Here is a 21247-nt window from a genome sequence, read left to right on the forward strand (position 1 = left end):
GGGGCAGGGAGGGCCCTTCTTAAGCAATGCCAAAAGGACACTACCATCTGTGGCAGGGGAAAGAGAATGCTGGATTTGGAATTGGAAGGCCTGGGTTCGAATCCCAATTCTGTGATTTATTACCTGCAGAACCTCAAGCCCATCACTTTGGGCCTCAGTTTCCTCACCTGTAAAGTGGGAGGGTCTGATTAGCCAATCTTCAATACCCCTTCCAGATGTAGAGAGGTGATGGGGCTTCCTGGGCCCAAAGTCAGAGTATAAGGTGGGGAGCAGTAGTGGTAGAGATTGGGGGAGGGGGCAGGATTAAGCCGGTCCATTTCCCTTTGGGGCCTCAGCTGGAAGGAAGAGGGAAAAGGAAGCAGCAGCTGGTGGAGTTCCCAGGCTCTCAGGATGCCCAGGGGAGAGGGATATGGGGCCAGGTAGGGTCCGGACCGCTGGGAGGAGGGCCGGTGAGGTGTAAGATTGATTTCCTGCACCTGGGATGAGCTCACGCCCGCACCCCCCCTTTCCCCCCCAGCAGCCTTCCTGTTCTCTATTGTTCCCTCGGGCCCGGACGCGTCCGGCAGCCCCGGCAGCCCGCCGGGGCACGGCGCGGCGCCGAGGGGGGCAGCGGGAGAGGCAGGTAGGGCGGGGCCTGCGCACCTGGGCTGGGCAGGAGGAGGCGCGCCCGGCAGGGACTGGGCGTGGGGAGCAGGAGGAGGAGAAGGAGGAAGAGGAGGAGTGAGGCAGGCTGGCTGGGGGTGGGCAGCGGCTGGCACCCAGCCCCGCGCACCAGCCGCAGTCGCTCCCGCGCCCTCTCCCTGCCCGCACAGCATCCAAGGTGCGCGGCAGCGGCTGCGGGGTCCGGACGCCAGGAGCGCCGGCCGCGGCGGGCAGCCCGGCATGAAGATGGCTGTGGGAGCCGTGAAGATGCAGCCCCCGCCGGCAGAGAGCCCGGAGCCTGCGGAGCCCGGGGCGTCGGGGGCCGCCGGGGCCCCGGGGGGAAGGCGGCAGCGGCGGCGAGGGGGGAGCCCGGGCGCCCCGGAGCAGCTCCAGCCCCCTGAGCAGCAGCTGCGGCACCGGCTGCGGGACCTGCCGGCTCTGCTGCGCAGCGGGCTCACCCTGCGCAGGAAGAGAAGCGCTGGCGGCGGCAGGGTGAGTGACCAGGGCCGGGACCCCCGCCGGCCAGGCCGGGCGGTGACGGAAGGGAGCGCAGGCTCTGGCCCCCAGGCACGTGCTGCCTGCCGCCTCGAGCAGGAGCGGGAGCTTTCCCCCACTGTAGCCCACTCTCTCCTTCCCCCTGGAAGTTCGGGGCTGGAGCTTCGAGGGGGCGAGAGGGGGGCCAAGTGGGGGCACCCAGCTTCGAGACTTGACTGCAGCTCTGAGCTGGGGTGGGTGAGGGGGGCTATCTGATAGCCCTCAGAACAGCTACCTGGCCTTCCACGCCTTGGGGGCGGGGGAGGGAGCCTCTCTAATCGCCCCCCAGCTGCCCAGGACCTGCAGGGGACTTTCCCTGCTGTCAGAGGCTGCAGCTGCGGGCCTGGCCCCAAGCGTGCCTGGCGTGGGGGATGGGGAGGAGTGGCTACTGGGTTTGGGTACTTCCCGCGTGCAGCCCCTGGGGCCTGGGGGTTTCCCCTCTCCTCCTAGCAGTGACTTTCGGGCTCGTTCCCCGGGCAGCTGCTGCTTTAAGGCCCCAGGTCAGGTCGGCCCTAGCTGTGACTTGTTTACTGACTTTATGGCCCTGGGGCTCAAACCCCTCCTGCCAACTCGGGATTGGTGCCTTCCCTGAAGCCCAAATATATGCTGCCAAGTGGGGCAGCTGAGGATCCCCGACGCCGACTTTCTGACCATTCTCTGGGCTAAACTTGTCTTCTTCCGAGTCCCTGGTTACCTCTAAGCATAGCTAAGGAACCCCAGTCCTTCGGCCCTGCTGAGGTAGAGAGAAAAGAGTTGGAGAGCCGACCCTGGGGAAGGGGCTTTGAGTGCATATCTGGGCCCTGCTGCTAGTGACAAGTATGACCTTGGACAAGTCATTTCCATTCTGGGCCAAAGTTTTCTCCTCTTTCAAATGAGGTATTTGGAACTCCCTTGCAGCTCTAGAGGGGGTGACAGCCTCTGCCCTTTGAACAGCCTGGAGTTTTCCAGTTGAATCTTTCACAAGAATCCCAGACAAGTGCCCAGGCTCTCTTCAGAGCCCATGGTTTCTGAAGCTCTCTGCAGAGCTGCCTTCCCCCCCTCCCCCACCCCTTTCTGTGTTTAAGTGTCTGGGGACTGTAGCTCCAGACCTCCCATCGTCCTACAGAAAGAAATGTTTGTTGACTTCCTGCTATGGAAGGTTCCTCTTAGCCTCCTGAATTAAAACCAACAAGAGAAGCAGCAATAAAACACTTAGAATAAGAATAAGTTACTGATACAAGGCCCTTTTCACCAATGATCTCAGTGGAATCTCCCCACAGTCCCCTGCGCAAGAGATTGTTACTTTCATTTTACAGGTGAGGAAGTGACTTGGCCTGGGTCATGCTGCTTGGCCTTGAGGCCTCCTGGTTCCAAGTTCAATATCTTATTCACTAGAACACATTGCTGCTCATTATTTAATGGATACCTGGGCTGAATTTTTTTTTAAGAGGCTCCTGGAAGCTTCAGGATCCTGGAGAGCAGGAGACTTCACACTTGTTTGTGCTTCCTGTTGCTTACAGAGAGAGTTATTTACTGCACAGAGGCCTAAGCAAGCACACTGGGTCTCTTACTTTGATTCTTGGCTGTGTTGATGTAGCCAGATGGATCCAGTCAAACTCGTGCCTTCATGTGACCTTCTCTGTTCCACCCACAGTCCTTTGCATGGGCTGTACCCTTGCCCAGGATACGCTCGTTCTGCCCCTCTAGCTCTCAGAATCTTTATTTTTCTTCAAGGCTAATCCTAGGGGCTGTCAGGGCACTAGGGCCAGAAAACTGCCAAGGATCTCAAAGGGCATCTTGTCCAACCCCCTCATGTGACAGATGAGGAAACTGAGACTGAGTTGAATAATTTACTCAAGGTGACACCCTGTGATGGAGGAAGGTTCTGGATCCGTTGAGCTCTTAGGGCTCTGGGCACATGCTGCATCCTCCCAGGGGCCATCACCTCCCTGAAGGCAGGGTCTGATGCTTATTTGTATTCTCGAGGCATACAGCAGGGCCTTGCACCTTGTAGAGCTGCATCGGTGTTAGTTGAATGAAGTTGAGAATGTCTGGTACAAGCATGAGGTATGTGTGGATGACCTTGGTGCCATCTCAGATGGTCCAGTAGGCGCCGATGGGGCCATAGCGTCCAGCTCCCAAGCTCCCTGCCCTGATGGGCTGATGTGAAAGGGACTGGCCCTGGGCTGCCCTGAGAGGGAAGGAGGGAGCCAGTGCTAGTGAGAAAGTGAGGAGGTGGAGGTGGAGGTGGAACACCCGGCTCCCCAGTGGGGCAGGAGGCAAACGCTGGAGGCATCGGAGGGCTCCAAGCTGCATCGACTTTGCAAGAATCTAGGGAAAAGTAGGTCAAACCTCATTCCTATTATCCTTGACAGTTACTTTTTGTGGCAGAGAATCCGAAAGACAAGGCTGCAGGCAGACTCTGTGACAGCGAGGAGGAGAGCTGCATCGTTCAGGGCCATTTCTAGCAGTTTTCAGGCAGCAGCACTGATGGCCGTGAAGCACAGTAGAAGCAAAGCCTGCTGGGGTTTCCCTGATTATTCTGCTTGTTGGGAATCCTCTGAGATTAACCTTGTCTTCCTAAGACCTGATGTGAAATAGAGATTCCTCAGCCTGTCATTCAAGGCTTTCTACTGACTTTCTCAGGCCTTTTTTCATTTTACTTTTCATACTTAACACTTCATCTCCCATCTCCATACTTTTGCACTGGCCATATCCCATGCCTGGAATGCACTCCTTCCCAGCTCCTTTGAATCTCCACTTTCCTTCTGGCTTCAGCTTAAGCACTCCCTTCTGCAGGAAGCTTTCCCTGGTGTCCTTCAATGCCCTTGACTATCTGGCTCTCATTACCTTGTATTTTTGTAATATGCTAATAAATCAGTCAACAAACATTTATTAGCCAACAGTGGTGTGCCAGCAGGCGTTCTGTTGCTTTACTCAGCTCGTGCCTTTGTGCCCAGAACTGTGCTGATGCTGGCTTCCAGTCTTTGTCCTTGGGGAGTTTCCATCCAAGGGCATATGTGTACACATGGTCTTCCTCCCTAGAGTGGAAGCTTCTTGAGGGCAGGTAATATGTCTTTATTTTGACCTCCTGCTCCTCGCGCCAAGCGCAGCACCTGGCATAAAGCAGATGCCTAATAAGTGCCCATTGCTTGCTCTGAATTATCTGTATTTCAGCCAAATTCCCCTAGCGCGCCTGCCTAAATGTGCTGTTTCCACCATGTCATGCCCCTGTGCCCCCACACTATGAGGACCCTTTTCAGTTCCCTCCTTCAGTGCTGAGCTTATGACTGTGTGACTTTGGGTAAGTCACTGAACCCCTTGGGCCTCACTTTCCTTACCTGTAAAGTGAGGGTGTTGGACTTGATGATGCCTCAGGTCTCTCCTAGATCTGCCTCTGTCTGTGCCCCCTACACTCAAAGCTGAAGAGACTTGTCTGAGATCACAAGCTGCTATCAGAGGCAAGATTTGAATCCAGACTTTCTGACACTAAGTCAAACCCTGTCCACTGTGTCGAGCTGCCTCTCTTCCCTTGGCACATCCTACCTCTTATGTACAGGAGAGAGTCTCTGACACTCTGTAAACTCTTTGAGGTTAAGGACTATGTGCCTAGCACAGTGCCCTGAACTCAAGAAATGTTTGCTATTTACTTCTACCAAACAATGCAACCTCCCTTCCTCCCTCTCTCTTTTTCCTCCTTTTCTTCTTTCCTCCCTTCCTCCCTCACTCTTTCCTTCCCTCTCTTCCTCCCTCCTTTCCCCCTTCCTCCCTTTATCCTTCCCTCTCTCCCTCTGTCTCCATCTCTTCCTCTTCTCTTTCATCCCTGTCTCGCTTCCTCCCCCTCTCCCTCCTTCCCATCTCTCACTCTTCCTGTCTTCCTCCCTCCCTCCTCTCTTCCTCCTTCCCTCCATCCTCTCTCCCTCCCTCCCTCTCTTCCTTCTTTAACTCCTCTCTCCCTCCCTTCCCCTTTCCTCTCTTTCTCCCTTTCTCTCTTTCCCTCCATTCTTCTTTCCTTTTTCCCACAGAACCCACCTCAGACCTCACCCTTTGCATCCCAAATGCATTTAGTGAGGAGGGATAGGAGAGAGTGTGACGTCATTGGCACAAATCTATCACCTCTGCTAGAAAAGTCCATTGAATGGAGGAGACAGAGTTTTGAGATTTGAGAAATGTGGGCCTATTTTCGGACTATGTGAATATCTGAGTACAGTGAACTGAGCTGGTCCCGAATGGAAGACTGTAGCCTGACTTTGGGAGGGTGGAATGAGCCCCTGACTTCTTCCCTCTGAGCCAAAGGCCCATAGGACCTGGGTTCTAATGCTGGACAGGCCCTAGGGGTCCCTTGCCCATCAGGGGAACCAAGGCCTAGACAGATGCATTGACCCACCCAAGCCCCACAGGTAGGAAATGGCAGAGGGAGACTTTGAACCCTGGGCCTCTGCCTTTCTACTGTGCCCCTCCACTTTTCAACATCAATATTCTTCCCATGATGCTGTGTGACTGGGAGGCAGGGGAGGCCAGATTCTCAAGAATCTGAAGTTAGGGCCACAGATCAAATGGGTAAAATTTTGTAGAGCAGAGCGTTGCACATAATAAATGTTTGTTCCCTTTGCCTTCCCCAAATGGCTATGGAGAAGCCCATGGCAGGCATTAGTTGACCGTTGCCTATCACCAGTGGGGACAGGTGAAGAAAGGGAGCCATGTTTGGAGCAAGATGGTGGCCATGACCAGGTGATGGCCTTTGTGCTCCCCTGGCAGCTGCACCATGTCAGAGCTCAAGGGAGGCGAGAACGCACACTGGATAAGGCCTGGGAAAAATGGTGGGAATCCCTAGAGAACAGCCCCAGCAGAGGAGATGACATGGATAGGCCAGGATCTGCAGCCCCATGGGGACCTCGGGCATAGGTGAGGGCACAGCCTATCAGAGCATCGGAGCAGGAATGTGAAGGGGTCCCATGCTTCTTGTTCCTTCCTTGAGAGCCCTGGGGCACAGGGGAAGCTAGGAATCCTGTTAGGCAGAATGGAAGGGGGATTTCTGGACAGTGGGGACAGGAGAAGCCTCCTTGCTGCTAGCTTTTCCCAGCCAGATGCAGAGAAGGACCTTTCTAGGGTGAGAGTAGCTATTAGTGTTCAGCATTTTTGGGAGGACTCCAGGGGCCCCTTAAAAAGTCTGCATGAGCAAGGTAGGACCAGCTCCTCTTTTCACCACAATATTCTGTTCTTACTGCTAACTCCAACTCTGTCTGTGTGTTCCGTGGTTTCAGGCATGTCCAACTCTTCAGGAGCACCCCCTTTTTCGGGTTTTCTTGGCAAAGATACTGGAGTGGTTTGCCATTTCCTTCTCCAGTTTATTTTGCAGATGAGGAAACTGAGGCAAACAGGGTTAAGTGATTTAACTAGGGTAACACAGCTCGTCAGTATTTGAGGCTAGATTTGAACTTGGGAAGATGAGTCTTCCTGACTTCAGGCCTGGCGAGCACTCTCTCCACCTAACTGCCCCCATCTCTTTCTTTAATACCATTATTATGCTGTGATCCAGAGCTCCCTCTCCCCATGACCATGCCTTTTGGGTAATCTTCACCTCTTATTGGCTTTTCATCGCTCACAAAAAGGCGACTGGCTGGGAAGAGCCCAGACATGAGGACCGATCACCCCGAGATTGTAGCCTTCTTCCCAAGTCACACTGACGGTGCCTGCCTTCCTTGTTTCTCTCCATATACTTGGGAACTTAACCTATTTTTGCCATCAATTTCCAGCTTGAAGTCACCTGCATTGGAGCTCATGTTGACAAAAGACAAAGCATTATAACCGTTCCCATACCATGATTTTCCAAAATGCCCAGCACCATTTGGAATGACCCATGTTCTTTTTGATCTCTGGTGTTGTTGGATCAGAAGATCCCCCAAGCCCATTTGAATCAGGGTTGTCCCATGTGGTTTGTGAAATGCCTGTGTGCAGAGATGATGTATGGACATTTTTTATCTACCTTTATGTTTATGTGTTCTTCTCCTGCAATAGAATGTAAGTTCCCTGGGGGCAGGGACTGTTTCATTTTACACAGATTAATGAATGTAGTAGGTACTTAATAAATGTCTGATGAATTAATGAGAATCCAGCAAATGAATGGATTAATAGATATCCCTTTAATTAACATCCACTAATAAACTCATTTATCCCCTAAGTAAGAAGAAGATAAGATCTTGTGACATTTCACATTCGAACTGTTAACTTTTTCAAATGAGCCATCTCAGCTGTCCCTGTGATTCCTGGCAAGGGGCCAGCCCACACCTCCAAATTACAATATTATGTTAATCATGGATATAATTAAGGGAAAACACTACAGACTGAACATCTCACAAAAGAAAAAAACGAAGACCCACAATGACTGGTGAGGGGAGCTCTTTGTAAAAGGAGATTAGGAAGTCTTGTCTTGATCATAATTTCATGGGAAATCCAGAAAAGGGGTGTAGGGCAAGAGGTCTTTACCTGGGCCACATGAATTTGATTTTCTAACACTTTGATGACTTCCCTTCCATACCGTTGCTTTCCTTTGTAAGCCTGTGCATCTTCGTGTTTTCATTTTAAAAATGACTCTCAGAAGGGGTCTGTAGGCTTCACCAGACTGCCCTCATCAGTGATCACACCAAGAAGGTGAAGAGTTCTTAGTCTTACAGAATTTGTGCTTTGTGCTTGTCCTGACGGAGGGAGCCTTTCTGAAGGCTGGGCCCCAAATCAGTGTGGGAGCTTGGCAGCCAAGCATCAGGGTATCTGCTCTTTCCTGAGTGCTAAACTTGGATAATATATTAGCATGATTTTGCTTCAGGAAGGGCTGACTCAAAACGGCAGTGATTTTAGGAGGTGTCTAAACCGTGACCGCAAGAATGTAATGGAGGGAGACAAGTGCGTTTCGCAGATGCCACTCTCTCTTAACTTGACAAGGCAGTAATTGGTGAGTCGGGCAACTGAACTAGAGGAGGATGTTTAAAATAACTTAGGAGTGCAGTCCACAATAGCTCTCTGGTAATGCCATGCCTCGGCTGGTGTGGGAGCAGTCCTAGGAAGTGCTGATACAGACGAATAATGGTGTCACACTGAAGCCCATTTCCTTGGTTTCTCTCTCTCTCTCTCTCTCTCTCTCTCTCTCTCTCTCTCTTATGACACTCTCTCTCCTCTCTCTTTTTTCTCTTTCTTTCTTTCTTTCTTTCTTTCTTTCTTTCTTTCTTTCTTTCTTTCTTTCTTTCTTTCTTTCTTTCTCTCTCTCTTTTTCTTTCTTTCTTTCCTTTTTAAAATTTCTTTCTCTTTTCCCCAATATACATTGTTGGAAGTGAAGGGAACTTGTAGACATACCATGGATTTTTCTTCATGTGGAAACTCTTTCCATTGATTCACTTTGGCAATTTAGTCTTAGTAAGTTGTTGGGACACTGGAAATTTAAGCATCGAGCAAAGTCCCTGGCACATAGTAGGCCTCTGCATTTTTGCATTGGCTCTCCCCTGGGCCTAAAATGCTCCCCTTCCCCTCTTAGAATCCTTAGCTCCCTTCAAGGCTTAGCTTGAGGGCCTCTATCTTGATTCCAAATTCCCTTAACCCCCTAGTTCCCCAGCTGCCCCACTTGAGATCACTTTGGACTGTGTGTGTGTGCGTGTGTGTGTGTGTGTGTGTGTGTGTGTGTGTGTGTGTGTGTACTAATGGACATTCTGCCTATTTACCACAGAAGCAAAAAAAAACTTATGGAGGCCAGGGCCATTCTGTTTGTTGTTGGTATGTGTGTGATGTGACTGCTTGTTGGAACTGAATTAGGCTTTAATCACTGTTTGTTGAGTTCAGGTGAATTGAGTGACCAAGTCCATATCCCTGTAATCTTACGGAAACTCAAAGAGATTATCATTAAAAAAAATTCAAACTCATAATACTGTGTGACGCCATATTCACTCAGCCTTAAGACATTTTTTAGATGATAGTAGGCCGAGCCCCAACTCATTTTTTGACCAGTGTTTTCAGTAATTGTTATTAGGACCCATCCTTATGTGCTTAAGAAGGATTTGGGTGTTAAATGGGCATACAGCAATGGTCCTTCCATAGAACCAGCTACCGTATAATACCTTCCAGGCCCAAGCATGAGCCATTCAAGAAGTGACTGTTGCTGACCTCCTTCCATCTCTTTTCCTCTTCATCACCCCCACCCCCCCAGCAGAGTAACTTTAGCTTCTCAGGTCCATCAACTCATTAATGAACAAGTGTTTGGTGAGCCCTGATGCCGAGCTCAGCTTGAGAGAGCTTCAGCTTGTAGCAACAATAACTTCTTCTCCAGCTGAGTGATGAATCCACAGCAAGAAAATGTCTCCAAGTTGTGGAACTATTTGTGAATTGAAAAAGTCAGGAAATCTCTTCTTTCCTAATCTCTGAATAAGCAACAAGGAGATGAACAAGGGAACCAACTCAGAAGATTTTAAGCTTCTTTTGTCCACTCATTTAAAATGGCATAATTAAAGAGCAAACTCACAGTCACTGCACCTATAATTTCATTGGTAGAGGGAACTCCCAGGTAAGGAAACTCCTCCCACCAATGCTGGTTGTGACCCACTCTGCCACTCTTAGAACTCTGAGAGCCTCAGTGACTTTCCCTGAGTCACCTGGCTACTAAGTGTCTGAACTGGCATTTGAACCTGGGTCTTCCAGACTCCAAGACCACTGTGCTCACGGCACCACACTGACTCACACATGCATGTGTAGCCTGGGAACAGCAAAATTATTGTTGTAAGAATTCTACATAAAAATGCCCCCTCCCTATTTTCTCTCTGAATTGTAAAGAATGCACAGTGTTTATACATCACACAAGAAGGTCTGTACTTTGGAAAATCATTCCCCCTCCCACTTTGTCATTTCACAGTTTCTCCTCAGCAAGAATCACTTTATTTTCCAAAAGTGAGTTTGGTTCTGTGGTTGGTGATGAGGAAGGAGGGACCAAATCACTATCAGTCTATCAGTCAATAATATTGATTAAGCACCTACTATGTTCCAGGTCCTCTGCTAAGTGCTAGGGATTCAAGAAAAGGCAAAAGACAGGACCGAGGAATTTTCAGTCTAATGGGGGTGACAAGCTATAACAGGATAAATAGAAAATGCTTCCCAGAGGGCAGGCCCTGGATATTTTAGTTGGGACTTAAAGGTATACAGGAGGTAGAGATGAGGAGGGAGAGTGATCCAGGCATTAGGGACAGCTAGAGCCAAAGTTTGGAGCCCTTATCCATGGAGGAGCCAGGAGGCTGGGGACACCAGATCAAAAAGTACACTCTGGGGTGTAGGGTGTGAGAAGACTGTAGAGGGTCAGGACATGAAGGTCTTTGAAGGCCAAGTGGAAGGTCTTGTATTTGCTCCTGGAGCCAGCATGGAGCCAATGGGGTTTATTGAGTAGGGGGTGAGCTAGTCAGACTTGAGCTTTAGGAAAGTCCCTTTGGCAGCTGAGTAAGGGATAGATTGGAGTGGAGAAAGCCTTGAGGCAGGCAGACCCCCCAGAAGACCTGCTGCCAAATGGTGGTCATGTCAGAGGAGAGAAGGGGGCGAATTTGAGATGTTGTTGAGGTGACCGTATCTATAGAACTTTCCACAAGGATGTTTTAGGGTCAGAAAGCAGTTGCTTCCCTCCCACTGGAGTTCTGAGCTGAACTTCCCATGTTCTTCCATAAATTCCGTGTTTGCTTCATGGAGGAGCACAAGGAAATATCGATTTAGACGTGCCCTTTGCAAGTCACTGTGATTCATATGTGGGGCTGGCAGAGCTTTCCCGGGTGTGACTCAACCCATGTGGGTGTTGAAGTTGGAAGCTGGGCTTTTGTTCCTGGGCTGTGGGGTTCTCACTTTTCAATGTCTTTCTTTTGGTTGAACAATCAAGATGAGGTTCCTAATGAAACAGGCGCTCTTTGCCAGTGGGGTGCTCTGTGAGGGCAGATTCTGTTTGCCTTTCTGGATTTCCTCAGTGCTTGGAGGGGGAGGGAGAGAAGGAGGGAAGGGAGTAAGCATTTCTATAGGCTAAATGTTTAGCACAGTGCCTCACATGTAGTCAGTGCTTAATAAAAGCTTAGATTGGTGCCTGATGCATAGAAGACACTAAATAAATGCTTCTAAACTTCTTAACTGATCAACTGACAGTCGTCTTTTAGCAGAGGGTTACAGGGTAATGACTAGAGAACATGGACTTCCATCCAGGGTCCTAGAATCCGAAGGGTGCTTGATAGTGCTTGTTTCCCTCTCACAAGGAGAAACAGCTCAGCAACAAGGTGACAAGAATAATTAGTTAGCATACTTCTTCCTGTCCTGTCCCTGGCAGCAGCCTCCCAGGGTCTAGGGCCTTGGTTAAAAATCTCGTTGGAGTGCCTTTTGTGTTCTTGATCTAGATACTAGATGAACTGGCCACCAATCTGGGCTTTGCAGTGCTGAGAGCGGGGTCTCATCAGCGTGGGACTGATGGTGGCTGTTGCTGATCTGTCCTTGACATCATTGAGAACCACTGCTGCCTTTGCAGAATCTGTAGGAATGGAAGACCCTTCTTTTCAACATCGTCCTTGGTTGCTTTTCTAGAGTCAGAGCTGGAAGGAACCCCAGTGATCAGCTCCTTCAGCCGCCTCATTCTGTAGCATTAATGACTCCAGCTGGTGTTCATGGTGGCGTTTAGGCTGGCTGAGCACCGTACACTCATCCATCTCATTAGAGCCCCACACCAACCCTCGAAAGTGGATGCTACAGATATTATTGTCCTCAGTTTACAGAGGGGGAAACTAAGGCACCTTTGTATCCTCAGTCCTGAGCTGAGTGCTTCACACATAGTAACACCTGCTATTGAGATCATTTAGAACAGGGGTTCTTAAACTTTTTGTGTTTCCTTGGGCCCCGTGGGCAGTCAGTCTGGTGGAACCTATGGACCCCTTCTTAGAATTGTGTTTTTTTAATGATTAAAATAAAATACATAGAATTATAAAGTAAATCAATCATATTAAAAGTTATCAAAATATTAAAATATTTTTAAAACTGAGCTCATAGATCCTAGGTTGAGAACTCCCCTCTAGAACACAGCCCTCACCCACCTCCTCCATTTTAGAGAAGAAACCGAGTCCTCTTTGTATTCCAAGCCTAAACTAGGAACCCAGGAAGCACTTAACAGATAGTCACCGTAACCATTTAGTTCCAGTTCTCTTCATTTAAACAAAAATGGCATTTTATGACTCTTTCGTTTTCCCATCACTTTTTATTTCCAACTATAACCTGTCCCTCTTCCTTACGCATTGAGCCATCTTTGGTCACAAAGATTTTCAAAGGGAGTGGGGAAAGGACTTCAGCAAAACCAAGGTATCAGTCGTGTCTGGAGGTGTATGCCGTGCTCCATACACATAGGCCTCCACCTGTGTAAAGGCAAGCCAGAGAGACGTTTTCTCCAGTCTTCTCTGTGGAAAAACTTGGTTATTTTAACTATACAGGATTGAGTTTTATGTGTTCTCTTCCCCAAATCCCTTCATTTTACAGGGAGGGAAACTGAGGAATTTCTGAAAAGTGAAATGACTTGCCCTAGGTCACCCAATTGTGAGTTACAGGCAGTCCAACCCACATGTCCCAGCCTTTTCCTTTCCCTTCTTCCCCCCTTGTATTTCTAGCAGGGAGGCTTGGGGTTTGCTTTCCTGTGATACTAAGGCAATTACTTTCATGTTTTCTTAATCCTTTGACTCAAACACTGGGAGCGCTTTGTCATCTTGAGTGAGTTAGAACACCTTTCATGTGCTGCTTTGATCTTACAAAGTTTTGTCAGAGTCTGATGAGGGAGTTCTGAAATGCTCAGCCCACCCATCCTCCCTGAGGAACACAGCAGCGCTGGAGAACAGCCCGTCTTGGTCCTGGGTGGGAGTTCTCCATGGTGGGAACTTCCCCACTCTCCTTCATCTCAGTGTTTGGACTCAGATCCTAGATAGGGACCTCAGAGGACAGCCAGTCTTACTCTGTTATTTCCAGAACAGGAGAACGAGGCCCTAGAGATGAGGCAGCTTGTCCAAAGTCACCGAGGCATTACGTGGGAGACTTTTGGTGAGCACGTGGTATCTTTGTGTAGTGATGGTTCATGGGCCTCAGTACAGGTGGCGGAGGGTCCCAGGCACTCCTGGGCTCTCCAGCTGCCAGCATACCTGCTCCAACTTAGGGAGGAAAGAAGTGGGTATGGCAGAGGGAGAAGGTGGGAAGGAGCCATCGTAGGTGGGCATGAGGTCACAGGATGATAGAATCAGAGGTTCAGAGCTGGGACAGATGTTAGAGGAGAGGCCTGACTCCCTCATTTTACCAGAGAGGGCCATGAGGATCAGAGAGGTTAAGTGATACACCCCAGGCCACACAGCTAGTGACTGTCTGCAGTGGGATTCGAACCCAGAACTTTCCAACTTTAGCAGTCTGTCCAGTATACTATGCTGTCTCTCATGCTAATAATCTAGCACTTGGAAGTTTGCAAAATGCTTTACATATTCTCACTCGATCCTCAAGGCAGCTCTGCAAGTTATCTTGGAACTTCCACAGTCATGATTTCCATTTACCAGATAAGGAAACCAAGTCTGTGAAGTGTTCAGAGTCACATGACTAGTGAATGTCAGAAGCAGGATTTAGACCAAATCTTCCCGATCACTCTGTCCACTCACCTAAGTAGCACCAGAGGGAGGGGAGCCTGAGGAGGAGATGAGTATCTCAGGGATGCTTTTTGGCCCCCAGTAACCCGAGTTTGGGTCCTGACCTGAGGCTGGGCACCAGCAGAGCAGCAGCAGCAGCAGCAGCAAGAGCAGCAGCAGCAGCAGCAGCATGCTGCCATTCTCTCTCTTTCTCCCTCACTCCCCTCCTCCTTTTCCTCCTCTTCCTCTTCCTCCTTCTTTTTCTCTCTCCCTCTCTCCCTCTCCCCACCTCCTTTCTGGCCCCCATTTTGTTTTGCTCCAAAGAGGAGAATGCAGCAGGCATTGTAATTTGGGGCTGGCCCCCAGACCTGGACAAACTTACCAAACCTTGAATGACTGTGTGGAGCTTCTTGAAAAATTCAGTGCTTGGGGAAGTCATTGCTGTTGCCACTGTTAAGTGATGATTAAACCCTCTGAATTTGGTGCTATTAGAATGAAAAGCAATCCATTCTCATTTGCACAGCAAGTTGGATTGTACATATGGCCCAGCCTGCATTCTCTTTGCTAGGCAGCTGCTGACAATGTGCCCCTAACGTTCTACTTCATTAATATAAGAACCTCAGCATGATTTCCTCCCCAGAGCTGGGTAGAAATGGCACCTCTGCCACCTCTGGAAGAAGGATTGAGAGAAGAAGCATTTATACTAATAAAGGCTAACACTTACATAATGCTTTAGGGTTTGCCAAGAGTTCAATATATGTTAACTCATTTGAGTCTTACAACAACCCTGTGAGATGGGTGCTATTATTATCCCCATTTTGCAGATGAGGAAAGTGAAGCTAAATAACTATCTGTAAACTATCTGAGGCAGAGTTTGAGCTTCTGTCTTCCTGACTCTGATTTCAGCCTTCTTTCTACTATGCCACATCTTGGGGTGGGGCTGGGGAGGGAAATGGTAACCAGGGAAGGGATTTTTGTTCCAGAGACTCAGCAGGATGGCAAGTGGAGCCACAGGGCATAGGGTTGCTTTGCCCTTTCCCAAAGGCATGACAATATTTATTTGAAATCTGTTTCCAGAGCAAGACGTGGAAAGTGGTGGTGATGGAGGGAGGGGAGTCATGCCATAGTAGGGCAGATAGTGAGGTACCCAGGGATGGGGGCTGAATGGGAAGCATGGTCTGGGGCCAGTCAGAGACTGATTCATCTGCCAATCAGGATGCCCCAGTCCTGAGGCAGGATTCCAGAGTTGGGGGGACTCGCTCTCCTTGGGAAAGGGGAGTTGTCTGGAGGCTGGTACTCCAGGCAGGGAGATGGGTCGGTAGTACCCACAGGGTCACTTTTCCCCAAACTATAGTTTTGTCACTGTTACTCTCACATTTTCCCTTCAGGCCTTGCTTTCCTGGAGAGTGCTGGACTTGTTGTCATCAGGAAAATCCTGGTTCAGATCCAGCCTCTGATGCTTACTAGCTCTGTGACCCTGGGCAGACCCTTTTACTCTGAGCCTCAGTTTCCTTTTCTACAAAATGGAGATAATAATGCTTACAGCTTATCTCACTAGGTTCTTGTGAGAATCCAGTGAGCTAATGAATGTAAAGCTCTTTGTAACTAGATGCCAGTAGTCACCAGCTAATTAATCAATCAGCCAGCAGTCAAACTTGTGAAGGCCCTGCATTGATTCTTGCTCCTTGTGGTCAGTGGTCAGTGTCTGTGTGAATCGCCCATTTCCTGGCTGGCCTGCATCGAAGTCTGGAAGGAAGCCCCTGAGCTCCGAGCTTTCTCTGTTTTCCTCAAGTAGTGGCTTCTTTGGTTATCCTGCTTCATCTCTGTTTTCTTCTTGTTTGTTTATGAGAAGTAGGTGGTAACAGGAGAAGCTCAAGATGCCAGCAAGCCTGGGGAAGTCGAGAACGCTGCTTCTGAGCCTCAGCTTTTGGATCCGGGCTCCCCAGGATGTGCAGCCCCGGGGGCTGGAGGGTTCAGGGCTTCCTGTTTATTATAAAGTCTCTCACTTGCCTTCTTCTTAGAAAAATGGAAACAGATGTGTGGAGGCTTAAAAATAACCGGGTCCTCTGGATTGCCTGGAGAGAAGATGCCTGAGAAAAAGATGTGTCCTTGCGAGCCCAGGGCTTTGAGGACTTTTGACTATGTCTCTTGAACTCTCCTGTCCTCAGTCTGCTCGCTGGGACCCACAATGTCCTTATGTATCAGCAATGCCATATTCACAATGCCTATGGAGATTACAGATATGCTGATATAATTATCCATCACAAAATACCTCATGCTTGTCATATAAGGGAATAAGCTGGAAAATTTATTAAGATACCAAAAGACTGAGTCCCAAAACCAGAAAGTGAAAGCCATCAGAGTAGTTATGACATTGGCACAGGTAGATAAAGTAGAAAGCACCCACATTTTCAAGCCTTTAAAACAGAACAGGCTACCTCAGGCAAAGGTCCTCCTCTCCCCATGCACAGCAACCACCCAGCATCCTGGAAGCACGCTCCCAGCAGCTCTGGCCCCTGGCAGTCCTCAGTAGGAGTCCTTAGCAGAAAGTCCTTAGCAGTCCTAACTCAAAAAGGGCTTTGCGCTGCCGCTGCCTCTGCTGCTGCCACTGCCGCCAGCCACCGCAGGAACTTTAGCTTGGCTTTTGCTTTCTCTGGCTTTCGCTTTCTCTTGCTCCGCCCCTTCCTGCTACGTCAGCACGTCCAATGGGGCATGGAAGATCTTTAAATCCCATAACCCTTACACCTTAAAACAGAGGAGTTTGTTTTGTTACCCTCATAGCAATAGGGAGCCACGGAAGACTTGATCAGGGAAGTAATACACTCAGACTTGTGCTTTAGGAATGTTAGTTTGGCAGGTGGGTAGGAGATAGGTCCTTAACCTGCGGTCTCAGAACTTGTTTTTTTTTTTTTTAAAGTATTTTAATAATTGTACTTCAGTGTAATGAACTTCCTATGTAATTGTGTGTTTTAAATTATATATTTAGAAATATTATCCTGAGAAGGGGTCTGCAGGCTTCATCAGACTGCCAAAGGCTATGAACGCCTGAGTTGACAACGAGTGGAGAAGCTAGACCCCAGGAGGACCAGCTCAAAGTTGATGGTCATCTCTATATGAGAGACAAAAAGGGTATAAACTAGTGCGGCAGCTGGGGATGTGGAGAGGAGGGGACAGATGAGAGATACTGGAGAGACAGAATCACTAAGACTTGGCAACTGATTGAATTTGGGGAGTGAGAGATTAGAGGCAAAAAATATTTATAATATTTTATATTGTCTGTGCCAGGGGCAGCTAGGTGGCACAGTGGGTAGAGCTTTGGGCTTGGAATCAGGAAGACTCCACTTCCTGAGTTCAAATCTGACCTCAGGCACTGACTAGCTGTGTGACCCTGGGCAAGTCACTTCACCCTGTTTGTCTCAGTTTCTTCATCTATAAAATGAGCTGGAGAAGGAAATGGCAGACTACCCTGGTATCTCTGCCAAAAAAAAACCCAAATAGGGTTGTGAAGAGTATGGCACGACTGAAACCACTGAACAACAACATGTAGAGAAAGGAGGTCTGGGGACAGAGTGCTTGTGTATACCCAGTAACAGGAGGCGGGGTGTGTTAGAATGAATAGAGGAAGGAAAGAAAGGAAAGAAGCACTTATTAAGTGCCTACTGTGTTCCAGGCAGTGCACTGGACACTTTACCAATATTTGATTCAATCCTTACAACAACCTGGGAAGTAGGTGCTATTATTATCCTTATTTTATAGCTGAGGAAATTGATGAAGACAGAGAGGTAAGTGACTTGCCCAGGGTCACATAGCAAGTAAGTATTTGAGGCCAGATTTTGAACTCAGGTCTTCCTGAACCCAGGGACAGCATTTTATCCACTGCCTTACCTAGCTGCCTCCTGATGATGGCTTTGTAGTGCGGAGACCTTTGCTCCAGTCCTTCTCTGATCCATCCTGGTTTTGTGGCCTTGGGTCCTTGCCCAGTTCTCTGGGCAACTTTTTCAGATAAGCACCGGATGAGTAGACAGTTTGCATTGCCCAATGGAGTTTCCACAAGAATAATGTTTTACACCAGCAGTGTCCAAACTCCCAAGTACTGGCCCAAACCGGATTAAAATATAATTGGGGAATGTTTAACAACAGAAATAAAAATGCAGTGCAATACAACACAGACAATGTTAATTTGCGGTTTTCTAATTCAGTATGCCACCTGTTGGGAACAGTTCCTTTTATGAGTCTGACACTGCTGTTGTATGCAAATGAAGTCACCAGTCTGGAGTGGGGGGGAATCCTTTCTTTTACATGGGAAGAATTTCTCTCATTTATTAAGGGCTCACTGTATGCCAGGCACTAGGATTCAGAAGGAAGAACAAAAACAGCTCTAATGTATTTCCAATTCTCTATGGTTCTTGCAGCTTCCGCGTTCTTTCAAAGGAAGACTTTCGTCTCCCTTACATTCGGGAGAGGAGATGATTGTCAAAGGGATTTTCCTTCAGTGAAAGATCTGCTCCTGTTATTCCCCAGTTCTGTGACCCAAGGGGTTCCCTATCGCCTCTAAGGTCTACGATGAACTCCTGAGCCTTTGGGATCCTCCCCAGCCTGGCCCCAACCTGCCATTCCGGCCTCATTGGTTATTACTCCCCTTCCTGCACTCTTGTCCCACTGTCCTCTGTCTCTCATCTCCCTTGCTTTGCAGGGGCCATTCCTATGCTCTCTCTCCTTGCCTCTGCTTCAGAGAACCCCTCTCTTCCTTCAAAACACAATTGGAGCACCGCTTCTATTGCTATTTCCTGATTTCCTCTCCCTCCTGCCACCTCAAGCTAGTGCCTTGTATTTATTCGTATAAAATCATTTTTTTTTATGTGTGATGGGGCTACATGTTGTCACCCCTGACAAAGGGTCAGTTTCCTGAAGACAGGGTTTTTTGCATTTATTTTTGACTCCTGAGTCCAGGTACATATGCACTAGGCACATAGCATATGTCGAACAAATGCTTGTTGATTGAAGATCCTCCAGTCCTCATACATCTGTGGCCAATAGTGAGGCGAGCCTTGTCCTTACCTTTGTTGTCCACTTGGTAGAATTTGGTAGAAGAAAGGTTCGTAAACCAGATTGCATCTTTCATCAGATTATCATTTGGATTGACTTTCCTGATACTTAAGATCTTGTCATTCAAAGTGTTTTGCTGGGGTTTGTTTTGGGCATCTGGCTGGCAACATTATGGATAATCTTCCTCTCTATTAGCCAAAGTGGACAAACTTCCAAGGAACTAGGAAATTAGATCAACTGTTCTAGAGAGACAGCTAACTGCTGCTTTCTCTGACTCACTGGAACCATTCCTTTCTAGTCAAAAAGCATACATGAAGCACCTACTGCATGCCAGGCCCCATGCTAGGCAAGAATGACAAGTATGAATGACATTAGGGGCAACCTGACTTATGCCCGATTGTCCTTGGGTGGGACGACCAGGGTGTTTTCTTTTTCAATCATCATGTGCACAGATTCAAACAACAAAATCAAATAAGCTGAGGTTTACAACTATTTACACTTCCGAAATGAATTTCTCTGCACAATCTGTCCATAACAGCTTATGAGCTCCTCCTTCTGTGTCCCCTTCTGTTGGGCTCGCTCATTCATATCTGGATTTGCGGGTACATTTTTCATTTCCTACATTCACAGTTGGTGTGCGCAGCTCTTCAGCTCGGCATTCTTCACCTTGCATCACTTTGCTCTAAGTCTTTCCACATTTCTTCCTATTCCCCCATTTATCATTTTAAATGGTGCTGGAGTCTTCCATTATATTGATGTCCCATAGTTTATGTAGCCATTAACCAACTGTTGGACGTTTCGATTGTTTCTAGTTTAACACAATTACAAAGATTGCTAGTCGGCAAATTTTTGAGATGTTATCTTCTTTTTTCTTTTTCTTTATGATGGCATTCCTAGGGTATATTCCCAATAATAATAATAAATATATAATAATATAATGTAATACAATATAACATAATATAAAATAATAATGAACAAGAAATTTTCAATTCACAGAAGTCAAGTTTCTACCATGTTCCATCATCCATTGTTCTTGCCAGTCTTTGGGCTTCTGTTTTTTGTTTCTAGTAGTTAATGATGTCAGTCTGGTCGTCTGCCCGTGTCAACTCCATTTCCAAAACAGTGGTGCTTCCTAAAGATGATTGTGTGGACTCTGCTACTTGGACAAGGGCCCAGATCTGTGTTTTCTGCTGCTCTTGCAAAGGAGAGTCCATTGCCTTGCAACCAGGTGGGCTGCTTGGAGGCTTGTATCTCCAGGCATTGGCAACATTTCTCACTCTTCTTCTAATGGGGAAGTTTCATTCAATGAAAGGTAGCCTGAAGAGCAGCTTCCCTTAAGATGCAGGCATCTATGGAAACCAGTTTTATTTTATTTAATTGATGGGACCCTGACATATTAAAAACACACATAATTTGGTGCAGGCAAGCATGTGTGCACACACACAACCCGTCTCTGTGTTTATTCTATAGGCTATTTCACTGAAATGATGCATAAAACCTTCCATTACTTCAATACTCTATGGGAAGGTGATAGTGTTGGCATTGGTCTTACTTCCACGGACTCAGCTTCTTAGTTCTTTCATCTCTCAATAGATTGTCTTAGTATATCTTTGACTAAAAAATGCTTCACCCCCTGGCAATCCGGGAGATTGGCTTCACTCAACTCTGCCAGGCTGATCTTAGGAAAGTACATGTAGGCTTTTCACTACTTGGCTCATACTGGAAGTGTTGGTGCGACCTAACAGAGTTTGTGTTTCCTTGGAGAACTAGGGTCACCTCCACACCTTCAAGAAATGTCTGATCAGCATCTGAGTAGAATGTTAAAGGAAGACTTTCCTTTAAGTGAAGATGTTCCTTGATCAGCCATCTGACCACTCTGGTAAACTTGGCTGTCTGTTCGAAGAGAGCTGCTTTCATTTAGGCATCAATTTCATAGCTAATTGTATTCTGATACCTTGGATAAGGCAGTCTTTCCAGATTCTATCCTTCAGACTTTGTGATGTATAACTAGATTATTTGGTTCAGTGTGTTGTTGAAAGCATACACATTGAAACAGGTGCCATATTGACTGGCTACTATTAGATAAATCTTAGAATCTCAAAGTTGGAGGGGCCCATAGAGTCCAACCACATCTGAGCTGGAATCTCCACTCCAACATCCTTGACAAAGGGTCATGTAAGGTCTCCAAGGAGAGGGAGCCCAGCTCCCTCTTGGGTCAGTTCACACCACTTTAGGACTTGAGCTCTAACTCTTAGGAATTTTTCCTGAAATTGAGCTCAGATCTGTCTCTACAATTTTCCCCATTACCCCTAGGTCTGTCCTATGGGATCAAACAGAAGGAATGTAATGTTTCCTTTTGTCAGTTCTTCAAACACTGGAAAATACATCTCTCTGTCTCTGTCTCTGTCTCT

At 47.9% G+C, this 21247-nt stretch overlaps 1 protein-coding gene across 1 annotated transcript in view; it reads left to right on the plus strand.

The window, feature by feature from the left end:
* The first annotated feature begins 778 nt into the window (after positions 1 to 778).
* Positions 779 to 21247, plus strand: part of RAPGEF5 (Rap guanine nucleotide exchange factor 5) — a 245401-nt gene continuing 224932 nt past the window's right edge. The window contains exon 1 of the mRNA XM_069088737.1: positions 779 to 1134. Within this exon, the coding sequence (XP_068944838.1) occupies positions 883 to 1134 (252 nt within the window). The 5' untranslated portion in view covers positions 779 to 882. The remainder of the gene's footprint in view (positions 1135 to 21247) is intronic.

This window comes from Petaurus breviceps, unplaced genomic scaffold (assembly GCF_028583685.1).
Source record: "Petaurus breviceps papuanus isolate PSGF00001 unplaced genomic scaffold, PetGlider_PUasm1.0 185, whole genome shotgun sequence".
Taxonomy (NCBI): Eukaryota; Metazoa; Chordata; class Mammalia; order Diprotodontia; family Petauridae; genus Petaurus; species Petaurus breviceps.